At 51.1% G+C, this 14776-nt stretch overlaps 1 protein-coding gene across 4 annotated transcripts in view; it reads left to right on the top strand.

Moving 5' to 3' along the window:
* The window catches only part of LOC123515176 (nuclear hormone receptor E75-like), a 341788-nt gene that overhangs the window by 308515 nt on the left and 18497 nt on the right, over positions 1 to 14776 (top strand). For 3 of the 4 annotated variants that reach the window (XM_045273684.1, XM_045273685.1, XM_045273686.1), the window contains exon 2: positions 5429 to 5517. In XM_045273684.1, coding sequence (XP_045129619.1) covers positions 5429 to 5517 — 89 coding nt within the window. Of the gene's footprint in view, positions 1 to 4451; positions 4873 to 5428; positions 5518 to 14776 lie in introns of those variants that run through there. The other variant, XM_045273687.1, reaches the window with a different exon arrangement.

Genomic DNA, 14776 nt, shown 5'->3' on the forward strand with positions numbered 1-14776 from the left:
TGGTCCCACACAGCGAGAAGCTCAAGTGTCCTCCGCCCTAGGGACTCCAGTGACGACCTCCCTCCCGCCCAAGCTTGGCGCACGCCCTCGGCGATCCCCATAGCACTGGCGAGGTCATCCCATACTTGCACGCCTCTCATGAACAACCAACACACCACCTAATAACTGCGTCATTTGCCCAGACGAGACACTAAAACAGAGGAGAGAAATGTCTAACAACTTGCTGAATAAGGTTACTCATTGACCACGAGTGTCTCCATCTGTCCCTGTGTCCTGACGCAATGCCAGGGTGGAAGGCATGCCGGTGTGGGGAGGAGGGCAGGGTGAGGACAGACCACAAGCCTAGGACCCATAGCAACAGCTGAAGGGCAAGTTCAAGTGTATTCTTGGCTCATACCTACAGCCGGCTAGTTCGCTTCTCATCCTCACTAGAGTAAGTTTAGCAGGGAGCGTGAATCACGGGATGTGCAGCTCATTTATCTTTCCAAAAATGTCCTAATTGGTAAGATGTAAGCTGCAGACAAACGTACGCTGTGTGGTGCACACCACGCCAAGGTGAAGGTGGAAGCCCTGGGCGGGTCATGATGGTCCAACTTAATGCGTGTTAGCTGCGGGTGACTGCGTGGTCCTGCATGACTGTCGTGGCAGTGGATGTGGGTGGAGGAGCGGTGGCCAGGTGGCATGTTAACCCCCTCAAGTAGTGGAACAAGCGGGCGTGGGTTGCCGAGGACCAGCCTGGCACCGCCACCCTCGGGTCAAGGGCGTGCTACGTCCCCTCCCCACACCCGCTCCCTACCTTCCCTTCTGGTAGTGAGTCACGGAGCTACATAAGAACGTGGGGCGGCACCATTCACTTCAAGTGGGACTCGAATGCTGCAGGGTAGCAGGGGCTCATAGGGAGTCTGTGGTGCGTTAAGTAGCGAGTTGCAGGCTGCTGCTGCTGCTACTCTGAGCCAGTGACAATGACTGTGTTGCCTGTTGTGTGAGGGCCTCGGAAAGGGAGGGAGGGGCTGGCAGGTTGGAAGATCTCTCGGAGGAGGGGCCGGGCTGGCTGGCAGCAGCGGCAGGAGGACGGTCCTTGAGCAGGGCGTTGACCGCAGCCCCGCCGCCCGCACCGCCGACCTTCTTGTACAACAACAGTGAGGAGCTGAGGCGCTGCTGGCTTGCCCCCCTCCCTGCCGCCCCAGGGAAGGACCACGTCTGAGGGGGACCTTGCCAGGGTGTCGCTCCCTAAGCCCCGTCAGCTGCCACGCTTTGTTTCTCGTCCTAGGCTGTGATGCGCCTCCGTCACCGCCTCAATTGCCTTCCCCGCCAGCGTGGTGCGTGGTGCGTTGCCTTGTAATGATATTGATCACATCATTGGTTTATACGACTCACTCTTTCCCGCACACACCTCGTGGCTTCCGAGAACGAAACACAAACACACATTATAGCAAAGCAAAACGTTCCTAGATGGACAAAGAGCTGAAAGTAACAAGAAACCAAGTCAACAGAACACAAGACAAGCGAGTCTTAGTCACACACACTCACACACTTGTTCTGTTTACTTAGATTCATTTTACTTACTTGTATCTATGGTCTAATTCTTCATTTAGGTTTTTATTCTTCATTTAAATGCTGCGCTGTAGTCTGATAATTTCTGAAATTAACTGACATCCTCTTTCTTGACATTTTTTAAACGACCACAAGCTACTCAACGTTAAGTAAATAATGTCGACCTGGGAAATAGTAGCAATAATGATGATAGTGCTAACAATATAAATAATAATATAAATAATAATAATAATAATGATAGTAATAATAATAATAATAATAATGATAATAATAATAATAATAATAATAATAATAATAATAGTAATAATAATATGATAATCTGGAGGTGCAGACGTGCTGAGCCAAGGCAGACATTGATGATAACACTGTCAGGAGACTCTGGCAGAGGACATAATGAGATTGCGAGGCTATGACCATGTATATGTGTGTGTGTGTGTGTGTGTGTGTGTGTGTGTGTGTGTGTGTGTGTGTGTGTGTGTATGCGCGCGCATTTCTTTCTCCCTCCAAGCACAAGACACTTCAGCATGCGGGGCGTCGCTTACATCGTCCTCTCTTGGCCTTGAACTCTCTACACTAGTCTTTCGGGAGCCACGCCAAGAGGACACGCAAGTACCCCATCATCCAGTGCCCCATCATCCCTCCTTTCTCTCACCTCCTCCTTCTTCTCTTCCTACTCTTCTCCCTTCTTCTACAGGGGTAAGTGAAGAGTCATGAGGTGTGAGCAGTGAGGCGAGAAATAGGAAGGCTAAGAGACGCGGTAATAGGAAGCGATCTGCTGTACCAAGTGATGGGCAGGGAGGGAAGACAGGGTGGGGGTTATGGGTAGGGGAGAGTATGGTATGGGAAGGGGGCATGTATGGGAGGGAGAAAGGGGAGGGGGTAGAGATGGAGGGCCTGAGGCCTGTGCGGTATACGGGTGAAGGTTACATCGGGAGTAGTTGCCGCTCCTCACCAACTACACCTGCCCATTGTTAGGTAAAGAAGAAACAGAGAGAGAGAGAGAGAGAGAGAGAGAGAGAGAGAGAGAGAGAGAGAGAGTCACCTCCATCACCACTACCACTACCACCACCAGCACAACCACTTTCGTCATCAAATGTTGTGTCATTCGCATTCTTGATTATATACCTCTCTCTCTCTCTCTCTCTCTCTCTCTCTCTCTCTCTCTCTCTCTCTCTCTCTTTCTGACAAAAATAAATAAAGACAAAAAAGCTCCCTGCATGGCTAGGATCACTTTAGTCGCTCCCATAAAGCCCTTCTCACCCACTTCCTTTTCCTCACCCAACGAGGACATTCCCTTCCCTCTTCCTGGTCTGGGACAAGGGTGAGGGTGAGGGCGAGACATGGAGGCGGGAGGTCATGTAGAGGAAGCTCGGGGCCTCAAGGTAGCTATACTCGTAGGTGGCTCTTTGTAGGAGGGAGGTGGCACACGGAGAGGATAGAGGGATGCTAGGAAAAGAGGGGGACTGCTGTGTGAGGCGTGCATGAAGGAGGCTAGTGGAGGAAAGAAGAGGGAAGGGGGGAGGGATAATAGCATAAAAAAGAATGGAGGGAGGCTTTCGAGGACAACTGCTGGGAACATCTTCAAGGTGACGTGTGTGTGTGTGTGTGTATCTATTTGACTGCGCGCGCGGACTTACCAACACAGTTAACGGAGAATGTGACCAAATTGATCTCTTAAAATCAAACAATGAAACGAAGCCTCGTAAATAAACCAATTACTTTGACTTTCACACTTTGCGGAGCAGCTCTCCCTCACCCACCGGCCGCCAAGCCTCCCTTGCCCGCACCCCCTCCCCTGCCACAAGGAACCTCACAATGGTCGCTCTGGTGATTTAAAAAGTGAAAGCAGGGATTCGGGCATGTGAGGATAGCAGTGCCTGACTGCTGGGAGCTCGTGTCCTGGTGATTGGCCATAATTACGTAGCTTCCGTGACTACTCTCCCTAGGGACGCCGACTCCAGCCTGACTCGAATAGCCAACAGCGAGGGAGCGCGGCGTCAAACCCGGCGTAAGGGCAAAACATCTACGGTGATACCAAACTTTATGTAGGGGGAGAGGAGCGACAGAGCTTAAATATCGATTTCTACCCAACAACCTTTTTATTTTATAATTAAGGGGGAAGGTGGGTCGATACCTCGTGGTGGTGTGGCAGACACATGAGGTAGGTTAGGGACAGAGCCTCAGAACACCTTGGTTGTCGCGTGTTTGCTGTCTGCCCTTCGAGGTAAATAGGCACAAGGCCTCGCTACGTGTCCTCGGCCCTCGGGAACTCAAGACCAGTGTTCAGTTTTAGAGTGAAGGTCTGAATAGATGTTTGTATCACTGATTGAGTGAGTGCCAGGAATGAGTCGGTGAGGTGGGAGCCTGAGAGTGGCATGAGGGAAGAGGCATGAAGTGGGAGTCTGTGAGGCGCTAGGTGGGGAAAGGAGGAAGGAAAGAGTGTATGGTGACGGGAGGAGAAAAGAGGAGGAGGAGGAGGAGGAGGAGGTGAAGCAGCAGCAGCAGGAGGAGGAGGAGGAAGCAGAAGGTCACTGTCCTGCACCACGTCATCAAATCAGTTCGTGACGTCACGCTCTCTTTTTCCCGGTGGCTGTCGCTTGAGAGAGAATGGCAGATTGGTGCTGAGAGGAGTCCCTGCTGCACAAGGAAACGTGGGAGCAGCAGCAGCAGCCCTGTGTGTTTGTGTACCTGTGGCTCCAACGTGGCTGGCGGAGCTGTGCTGGTCGCCTTCACCTCTCCCCCTACTCCTCCTCTTCCCTCCCGCTTCTCCCGCCTCGCCTCACTCTCTGACAGGGCCCCTCCTCCCCGTCCTCCCCAGCCCCTCCCTGCCCCACCACCACCCCACACCCCCGCCACACTCCCAGCTCAGGCCGCCGCCGCCGCTGCTGCCAGTACAACCCCGTCCACTTTCCCGCTCGGTCGTGGCCGCTGATAGTGAAACTTAGTTCACGCCGTGCACGTGTTGACAAACTTTACCTGCCTTACCGCGGAGCCTCTCCTGTACAGAGTGAACAGGTCTGCTCTTCCTCACCACCCAGAGATGTGATAGTGCTGTAGTGAGAATATATATTGCATTTAGCGGTGCTTGACTACATATGTCTTGTACCTGTTCGGCCGAGCCATGCTTGCAGAACTTGGAAGTGAATTAATCATGTGCTAGTGAGAGTGGTACACGCTCGTAAGGTTTTATACTTGTGGCAGTGGAGGTGCCTCTTTTTGGATATTGTTGTGAACCACAAGCCGCAACCATGTACTGTGACCAGGAGTTTTATGAAGTGCCTATGGACTCCCAGGTCTTGATCGACAAAACTGTGATCGGTAAGATACTAAGAGCCTTCTGATTTTACTCTCGTTTTCTGAGCGTTCAAACTAGTTGGTTAGTAAGATCAGTGTGCATGACTGTCTTAGACGTGTTTGTGCCTTGTGGTGAGTGTGTGAAGGTAGTGATGACTGCCGCACGGGCCGCTAGTGTGCGCCGCCGTGAAGGAGGTGGAGTGAGTGGCGGGGGCGTGAGTGGCTGCCTCAGCCAGCGTTGAGGGCCTGTTGCTACACCGTTCTGTAGCAGCTCTGACCCCGTCATGTCACCAAGGGCTTCGCTGGCACCATCTGGCGTCTGGCCGCCAGATGGTGGTTCTTGGAACATACCAAACAGTCACAGGGTTTGATCTCTAGTGGATCACTTATTCAGCCCATGTTATATTTATCTGCTACTTTGTTTATACACTAATTCATTCTTCAGCGGCAGGCTTCATGCTGAACCTTGTGGACAAACACATACTATAATTTCAATGTGTATTTTGTGGGCGGAAAGGGAGAAAACGTGACATTTATCTTGAGATTTTCTTCTAACAATTTTTTTTTCTTTTCTCCACAGAATTTGATGGAACAACAGTTCTGTGTCGCGTGTGTGGCGACAAAGCATCAGGCTTCCACTATGGCGTGCATTCCTGCGAGGGCTGCAAGGTAAGTTTTGTTTCCCAAACTGTTTCACGAGAGTCAGCCACGAATCCTGTCATTAAGAGTCTCTATTGCATGTCAAGTTATCAATGAAAATGAGCAGAGTTCTTGATGTAAAATCTTGGCTGATTTCTCACATGTTTTCCTGTTATGCTTTGATCTGTTGAGGTCTGCCTGTCGGACCAGACCTCGTGAGTGAGAAGCAGCCTTATCATGAAGGAGTATTGATGTTATTCTTGGCAAGAACCCGCTCAATCATAAGCTAGCAGCCTCAAGGACATGCGCTCTGACTGAGTGGTGTATAGTGAGAGGCTTGCTGGCGGCGGGGCAGCCACCAACCAGGCCCTCACTCTCCTTCCTCTGCGCAGCGGGCAACAGTCTCTCAAAAATAGACCAAGCAACTGCTGAGCGTCGACGTCGCCCCCTTGAATCGAACTCTGATGAGGGGACAATGACCTAACCGAGGTCCCGCGCACTCACCACCTCCCCTTTTCCCTGTCCCGTGCATGGTGGCGCTTGTGGCGTCTGCGTCATGCACTGATTATTGTATCCCACCGCGCCTCCAAGCCTCACGTGCTTGGCGACTGGCTTGATTGCATTCCGCGCTCGATGGGTTTATGTCTATGTCTATATTGTCTCCGAGATGTTGAAGAGGTCATGCATGCTCGGCGGGGCAAGACGTTTGGCCAGTTGCACACCGTGCTAAGCCTGCGCAGCCTCAGCCTGACGGGGGAATGACCAGTCGAGGTCGTCTTAGGGCACAAGGATATTACACACACACACACACACACACACACACACACACACACACACACACACACACACACTTTCTACTGACGCATTGAACAGTAGTCCAGGTGAGCAAGTGACGAAAGAAGGCCGCCCGGGAGGCGATGGGCGGGGCTCACCTGAGGCGGCGCCGCCTTGGCCTGGTGTCCGGAGGAGGGTGTAACTGGGTGGAAAAGTTGAGTGTTGGGGGGAACGATGCGCGTGATAACCTCGCCTGCTCCGGGCAGCGGCCCAGAGTATTGGGGCCACTAGTAAGGGTGACTGACCTTCTTTATATCTCGTGGGCGGCCTCCCTACCCCACCTCCACCGCCCCTGCCGCGCTGCCTTGAGCCGCTAATTGACACTTATGATATGCCTGTGTGTGTGTGTGTGTGTGTGTGCGTGCATGCATGCGCGCGCAGACATGAACACACACACACACACACACACACACACACACACACACAGGGTGTCATGCTTGGACCGCGTCCTTAGGGACACCATGTGCTGCCGTTCAACTTTCTAGTGTTACTTTCGTTTTCTCGTCTTTAATTCCCCTGTCGTTGATCAGTCTTGCAATCCAAACGTTTTAAGACTTTTTGCGCCTGCCACTTCCCTTCTTCCCCCATGGCTGCGTGGTGACCTTGCGAGGCGCGCCGGGAGGTGGTGCAAGCCCTTGGACGGTCACTCCCCTCTCTGGATCTTGAGGCAGAGCGTTACTAGCCCTTACTAAGCATGTCTAACTTTCCCAGCTACACATATGCAGCTGGACAACAGTTTTTTTTTAATTGTCATCGTTAACAGCCTTGTTCAGAAGAATTACAAGTACAGAGACATTTTCTTCACTCCTTAAACTGATCAATCTGAGTTTCCTTGACGAGGTGACGTTGCGGAGCTCCTTCCTTTGTGGTGCGTCGAGGTGGACCGCCACACAAAGGGCCGCTCGCACCTTGCACACACAGGATGACACGAGTGACAGCCTTGCTTTATTTCTCTCAACTTGTCGCCACGAAGTCCTTCAGGGCGGCAAGTGGTGACGCTTCTTTCAACCTCTCTCTCTCTCTCTCTCTCTCTCTCTCTCTCTCTCTCTCTCTCTCTCTCTCTCTCTCCTTTTTTCTCCTCTCCGCGGTTATGGTTTCCGCGCTGGCCACTGACATCGGCATCTTAGCTGAAGGTTATTAGGACAATCGCCTCTCTAGCGTTACCTTGAACTCTGGGAAGTAATGGGATTTTGATACTTGTGACGGAGACGCGTAAGGGTCGTTGCCGCCAAGGTCAGGCTGTGGTGGACGGACGATTGCTCTCCTCCTTCCCATCCGCTTCTTCCTTCTGCTGCTCCCCCTACCCGACTATTATTTGATTTGAGGCATCACTCGCGTCCTTCTGTTGACGCCAATAACACGAAACTTGTTTCACGTTTGTCATGTTAAGTCTAAATGAGGGAGAAGGAAGATGCAGAGAGAGAGAGAGAGAGAGAGAGAGAGAGAGCAATCAAGGGCACCTCTACGTCTCTTCTTCACCAACACCCACTAGTACATCCCTACTCCTCCTCCTCCTCCTCCTCCTCCTCCTCCTCCTCCTCCTCCTCCTCTTCCTCCTCCTCCTCCCTCGCCTTCTTCAAGCTGACCTCCCGAAACCAGCAGCGCCCTCAGCCTCATGCCACTCACCTTTACTCCACAGGTAGCCGAGTCCGTCGCTGCCATTGGCGTCTCCGTGCGGGTGGGAATGGTGAATGGTGGGGTCTTTTTTCTTCTATTGGGATGTATGGCTTCCGTGAGAGTGAACACAATCTGCTAAACACTTGAGGGGAAGGAGAAGGAGGAAGAGGAAGAGTGGCAGAAGGAGAGGGGTGGGAGGAGTGTGGTTTGGTAAAGTCTTAGGTGCAGTGTTGCCAAGTTTCAACTCAATTTACAACTTTCTCATCATTACGCCCCTTTCTCCCGTTCCCTTTCTTTTTTTTTGTCCCTTTCCCTCTCATCGCCCTCCCCATCGTCCCGGTACGCCGGTTTCAAGGTCACAACAATACCGCTGACCTCACTTTACTTTTACGCCCCGGAGGCAGGGTCGCGACGCTAATGTCTGACTCTGAGGTCTTGTTATGCTGCTTTAAGTGGGCGAAAGTTTTGACCCTTCATGCCCAGCGGAGGGTTCGTGACCTGCCTGATGTTGGGTCAGCTGTAGGGGTCATCCGGTGGCTGTAGTCAGGTCACGCGGGGTCACACGGGAGGGGCATGGCGTGCTGGTGATGTGGTACAGTTGACGAGTCTCTGACAACCGTGTTCGGCTCGTAACTTTCACAATGACGCAAGGAATGACAGGGCATCTCACGGCATGAAGCAGGAAAAAAAGTTAGAGGTCGTGATATTGTTGGATTAGGGTCCGTGGAGGGTCATGGGGCGTAATGCTGTTCCTTAGCCTCCCTCCTTTCCTTCCCTTCTTTCCCCCACCCTTCTCATACTCCTCCTTCCTCACTCGCCACCCCCCCTACAACCGTGGTTTGTAGACACGTCCCGACTTTCACTTTCCCGTCTTAAAGAAGAGACTGAGGGCAGGAAGGACTCTCTCTCTCTCTCTCTCTCTCTCTCTCTCTCTCTCTCTCTCTCTCTCTCTCTCCTCAAACCACCATGGCTCAGCTGTATGGAAACTAGTGGTGAAGTCAATATGAAAGTTATTATTATCTTCATCACTACTACTATCATCATCATCATCATCATTATTACGACATACGAAGGCAGTGTTGCGTGCGTTGCTGTGGCAAAACTGCGGGGCTTGACTTGCATGCAGGACAGACATAAGTTAACGAGTGGTGGAGGGATGGAAGGGGAAGGAGTGGTGCTATCAAAAGGGAGGGGGAGAGATGGGGGAAAGAGGAGGAGGGGGAGGGGAAGGAGGAGGAGGAGGAGTGCCACTGAATGACCCAGATACACACCTCCATCAGGCACCCGGGTCAGTAACCTCGGCACCCTTCCCCCTCCCTTCCCTCCCCCTTTCCCTTCCCCCTCCTTCTTCGTGGTGCCATTGACAGCGAGGGAAGGAAGAGGAACAGTGAAAAGGGAGGATTACAATTATTACATGAGGGTGAGAGGTGCATTATAAATTTTGAGGGTCATGGGGAACACACGCTGAGAGAGAGAGAGAGAGAGAGAGAGAGAGAGAGAGAGAGAGAGAGAGAGAGAGATTCACTAAACCCACCCAGTAGTAGTAGTAGTAGTAGTAGTAGTAGTAGAATATATAAAAGTGAGTGTGGTGGTGATGAAAGTGGCCGCAGTGAAGACAGGTGTGTGTGTGTGTGTGTGTGTGTGTGTGTGTGTGTGTTGTGTGTATGCACACTACGAGGGAAAGTGGTGAGCAGTAGTAGTGATGGGGATGAGAGAAAGGGGGAGGGAGAAGTGATGCAGTTGTGGTGATGGAAAGTGAAGTGGTGGTGGTGGAGATACTAAAGATAGTTAGAAATGTATATTATACAGGTGTTACATAGAGTTCGTGGAAGAGAGAGAGAGAGAGAGAGAGAGAGAGAGAGAGAGAGAGAGAGAGAGAGAGAGTGTGCGCGTTTGTTCCTTGCTTGTATAACGCCTCAGTGGCCGTTGTCGTCACCTCGTTTACATATGAACCAGATACCGTGTGTAATGGACTCGATTCGCTGGATAATCACCGCCACCTCTATCAGCCTGGCCGTCGGCGTCACGTGATCCTCGCGGTCACCGACCCCACCACTGCCGCCACCACAGAAAATGGGAACGCTCTCCCCCGCCCCGCTGACGTCATTGGAGGGGAGGCTCGCGGAAATGGTATCAACACGTCAATGCCTCACTAATTCACGTTTTTTTCACACTCTTCCTACAATTACGGTTATGTTTCAGCTATTATCATGCAGCATAAAGCCGGGCCAATGCAATGGTGGAAGGTTTAGGTGAATAAACATTAACGTATGGACGTGAGAGAACAATTAACATGTTTTTTATACATTACTCCCTAAACAAAAAGACGTCGGTACATATAAACACTTCTTAACATCTTTACTGACTTTTCCTTGGGTGCACTCGTTAGCACAGCCTTCACAGAGGCACCATTATGGGAGAGCTTACAGCACACTATTGAATAACAACGATAGTGTTATCGCTCACTTGGCAGCCAGCGCGCGGGGTGAGGGAGCGAGCGGGGCTGGTGTTGGGGTGCTGTGGTGTGAGGGAGGGAGGGCCATGGTTGCGTAGGTGCTGAGGGGCGCTGGTGGGAGGGTAGAGGCAGGCGGGGAGCAGCGGGAGGGGGAAGGCGGAGGGGAATGAACTGTAGTAACCTTAACACAGTATTTAGGATAGCGGCCGTGCGCTGTCCCTCAGCCAGGAATTAAATTTAGGTCATGGAGTGCCACATATTACCACAGCTGCTGCTGTTGCTAAAAAAGGGAAAGGTGAAGTTGTGGTTGTAGTAGTAGTCGTAGTAGTAGTAGTAGTAGTAGTAGTAGTAGTAGTAGTAGTAGTAGTAGCAGTAGTATTAGTTGTAGGAAAGTGATGGAGAGAGTAGAAAAGAGTGCAAGTGGTCGTGATAAAAGTAATGGTAGAACTGTAGTAGTATTGTTATGAACAGAGAGTAGGAAAGAGTGCAAGTGGTGGTGGTAGTAGTAGTAGTAGTAGTAGTAGTAGTAGTAGTAGTAAGGGAAAGTGCACAACGACCTTAGCCATTGCCATTTACCTTGAGCGAAACAAAAAGAAACACATAATACATTGGTAAAAGTGAATGGATCGGGGGAGAGGAGAGATGACAATAACACACACACGCACACACACACACACACACACACACACACACGAGAGCGCTTAGGTTCACGCTTAGGAACGTGACATGACTTTTTCTTCTTTCCTTCCTTCCTTTCTTTCTTTCTTCTTTTCTCCCGTTCCTTCCTTCCTTTGTTCTGGTGCAACTCTCTCTCTCTCTCTCTCTCTCTCTCTCTCTCTCTCTCTCTCTCTCTCTCTCTCTCTCTCTCTCTTATAAGACAAACATCAGTATAACTTGGTATTTGGTCAGAAAAAAGTGAAAATGCATCAGTCACTTTCTAATGCAACTTTCATCAGTACATTTGATTTCAGTTTCTATATTTTCTTCTTTTTTTTCATTAGAGCATTCCGAGTGTTGAACTTTTGCATCTCCACATTAGCGAGATTGTGTAATCGTGCCAAACCGAGCATAGAAAGTGGATGGTGACTAGGAAGAAGAAGATGAGGAGGAGGAGGAGGAGGAGGAGGCTGAGTAGTTGAGTGAAAGCCTTCTTCGAATATTGCGGTGAAGAGAGTGAGAGAAAGAGGGAGGGGAGGAGGTAGAGAGTATGAAAGGGGAGGCTTCACTTCCCTCCCTTCTTCCCTCCATCCCTCCCTTTCTCCCTCCCATCCCCCTAAAACTTTCGCTCGGCTCCAGCTTGGTCGAAAGTGGTCTTTACAATGGAGAGTGGCGGAAGAAAAAGGAGTGAAAGAAAGAGACAATAAAAAAAGATAATTGCCGTAGTGAACAAATGTGTCTACTTTTCGTTTTGTGTTCAGAGAGAGAGAGAGAGAGAGAGAGAGAGAGAGAGAGAGGTGGGATAAAACTCAGTCACCAGTGCAGTACCGTTAATAGGAAGCCTTCATGTAAGGGAAAGACGTGAAGGGAAGACGAGGAGATAGGAAAGGGAAGAGAAGGGAATTAGGCCACTTTTTGTATTAATGTCCTGGCTATGTGGAGCGGCAATGGTAGTAGTGAGGCAGCAGCAGCAGCAGCAGAAGGGAGAGTTGCTTCCACCCTTCCCTCCTCTCTTCCCACCATTTTCCACTCCTCCCCATCATCCCCTTTCCCCTCCCGGCTCTGTATCAGGACAGTGCCGTGGGGTCAGTGACTTGTGTGGATGGATGGGAGGGTGCCAAGGCTGGGTCGGGGTTGGTGCCATCTAAGCTTTCTCATCCTCTTTTTCCACCAGCTTCTCCTCCTCCTCCTCCTCCTGTTCCTTCTCCTCCGCCGCCTCCATCTCATTTGCCTCTTCATTTACTGTTTACATTTTTCACTTTCCATTTTTTCTTTCTTCTCCCTCGCGGTCTATCTCTGTTGAGCAATTTCTCTCCTCGGGTTCAATAGCACGACACGTGGAGAGAGGAGGAGCATGCCGGAAGGAAGGGGAGAGGCATGGTTGGGGGGGGAAGGGGTGGAATAGAAGGTGATTGAGTTGGAAGGTGATGACGTTGATTAAAGGGGTAAAGGGAGCGGCAGACTGGCAGGTGAGGGCCTATGAGGGAGGTGAGGTAAAGGGGTGACGGAGTGAGGGAGGGTTTTGGGTGGTGTGATAACAAACAACCCGCGTCTTGACCTACTATTTCTCCCATCTTATCATGGACAGGGGATCAGTGCCCTGCCTGACACTGCCCGAAAGGTGTGTGTGTGTGTGTGTGTGTGTGTGTGTGTGTGTGTGTGTGTGTGTGTGTGTGTGTCTGTGTGTGCGTGTGTGTGTGTCCTGGTTGGCGTTCCCCTTTCTGCGGAGCGTAAATAAGCCCTCGCCCCCTGTCCTCTACTCCCAACACGAAACCTTTAACCCCCTCCCCTTCCCCTTATCTTGATGTTCGTAAGAAAGCCCCTCTTTCTTACATTCACGGCTTACATACATACTCAACCCTGAGCTAAGGATAGGACCACACGCGTCGGGTTTGCTTGCTTTGTTTGTTTGTTTGTGTGTGTGTGTGTGTTTGCGGATGTGATGAGGAGAAGACAAGCCAAGACAAATGTGAATTAATGCTTGTAAGTGATGGATCTGTTTATACTTGCCCTACTATAATGTGTGTGTGTGTGTGTGTGTGTGTGTGTGTGTGTGTGTGTGTGTGTGTGTATGTGTGTATATACTTTCGCTCTCCTGCTGAGAAACACACATGGACCACACAATAGTGGTGAGTCGCACGCGCCTCTCCGCCACCACAGTAACCAAGACCTGCTCCACATTACATGGAAAACAGTCAAGCAGTGTAATACTCTCTCTCCCCTCCTCTCCTCCCTCCTCATGTCCACAGCAAGGCGGGTTATGACCTCGGAAAGTGGTCCCTTTCACGAAAATTGCAGTAGTATCCCCCGCTTCAGTCCCTCTGGCGGATGGATGACAAACCAGGCAGCGGGCCCGGGGTGAGGCGCGGAGCGAGAGGGTGAGTGACCGAGATGTAGGTCGCGCGTGGTGCCAGGGCCGGGCGGGGAGAGGGGACCTGGGGAGGGGAAGGAGGGCTTAGAGTGCCGAAGGTCTTTTTATAGAGCGGAGGTCCGAGGAAATGCCTTCATTCGCTATTATGATTATTCCTGATAACCTAGAAGGGACTGATATTGATGGCACAACTCCAATCGCTCATGAGTGAGGTGGTGGGGGAGATAAGGAGGGCGGGGAAGTGAGGGAACGGGGAGGATGGCACCAAGGCCACTCACCGCCCCTCTTACGACCCGGCTAGAGTCTCACTTTCAAGCGTCTTTTGTTTTGACCCGAGAGTTGCAAAGCGTAAAACTTGCATCGTAGGCCACGCGTCTCCGCCGAGCATGCAGCGTGGCGGTGTTCTCTTCGTCAGCATCCTTAACCGACGAGGCGAGGGAAGGGCGGCTGTCCTTACGCAACAACAGGGTCGAGGGCCTGGCGAGGGGAGGCTTGGAGGAATGAAGGAGAGGAGAGGAGAGAGGGAAGGAGAGGAACCACTGAGGAGGGTTCAGGTAGAGTTCAGGAGGAAATACCATCTTTGTGAGACGAAGTCATTACATTAGGGCGGATCCTCTCTCCTTCCTCCATCTCCTGCTTCTGCTCTCCTCCCCCTAAAGGGATATGGTAGGGACGGACCCGCTGCTCTTCTCTAACCTTAACTAACGGGATCCTTATTTTTTTCCTCTTCCTCTTATCCTCAGTTAGTGAAATGGTTCCCTAATAACGAGATATCCGGTAGCTGCTTCGAGTGCGGCCCTTCAGGGAAGGAGGAGGGAAGGAAAGGGGATCGCCCTGACGGGAATGAAAGAACAGTCTCTCCTTTAGACAGACATCACAAAGGCGCTGCCTTTATCCTTTTCACCTTTTTAGCTGAGGACAGTCTTGTTTTTGTCTTAGTGTAGATTATCTTGCATGGAGGGGGAGACAAGGCGATGAAACGGAGGAACGGGGACTGTTGACAGGGAGGGTGAGGCCGAAGGGTTATAGGTTATCCATCTTTGGAGAAGAAACCGTCTCATCACAGGACAAAGGGCTAAGATGATGGGGGTGAAAAGGCAAATTGGGGCATTAATGTCTCCTGTACCTTCTTCATCTCCTTTTGTTATCCATTCTCCTTCTTTCATAGTCATCCTGTTCCCTCTTCCATCCTCACTCCACTTCTCCTTTTCGTTCCCAGTCATATATCACTTCCCCGAACACTCCTTTCAGCCCTGAGCAATGGGAGGCGCTTAGCAAATACCCGTTATGCCATTTTATTCATCCTCTTTCTCTATCCGTCTTTCTTTTTTTGGGATTATCATCATCAGTCACCG

Source organism: Portunus trituberculatus, chromosome 38 (genome assembly GCF_017591435.1).
Source record: "Portunus trituberculatus isolate SZX2019 chromosome 38, ASM1759143v1, whole genome shotgun sequence".
NCBI classification, from domain to species: Eukaryota; Metazoa; Arthropoda; class Malacostraca; order Decapoda; family Portunidae; genus Portunus; species Portunus trituberculatus.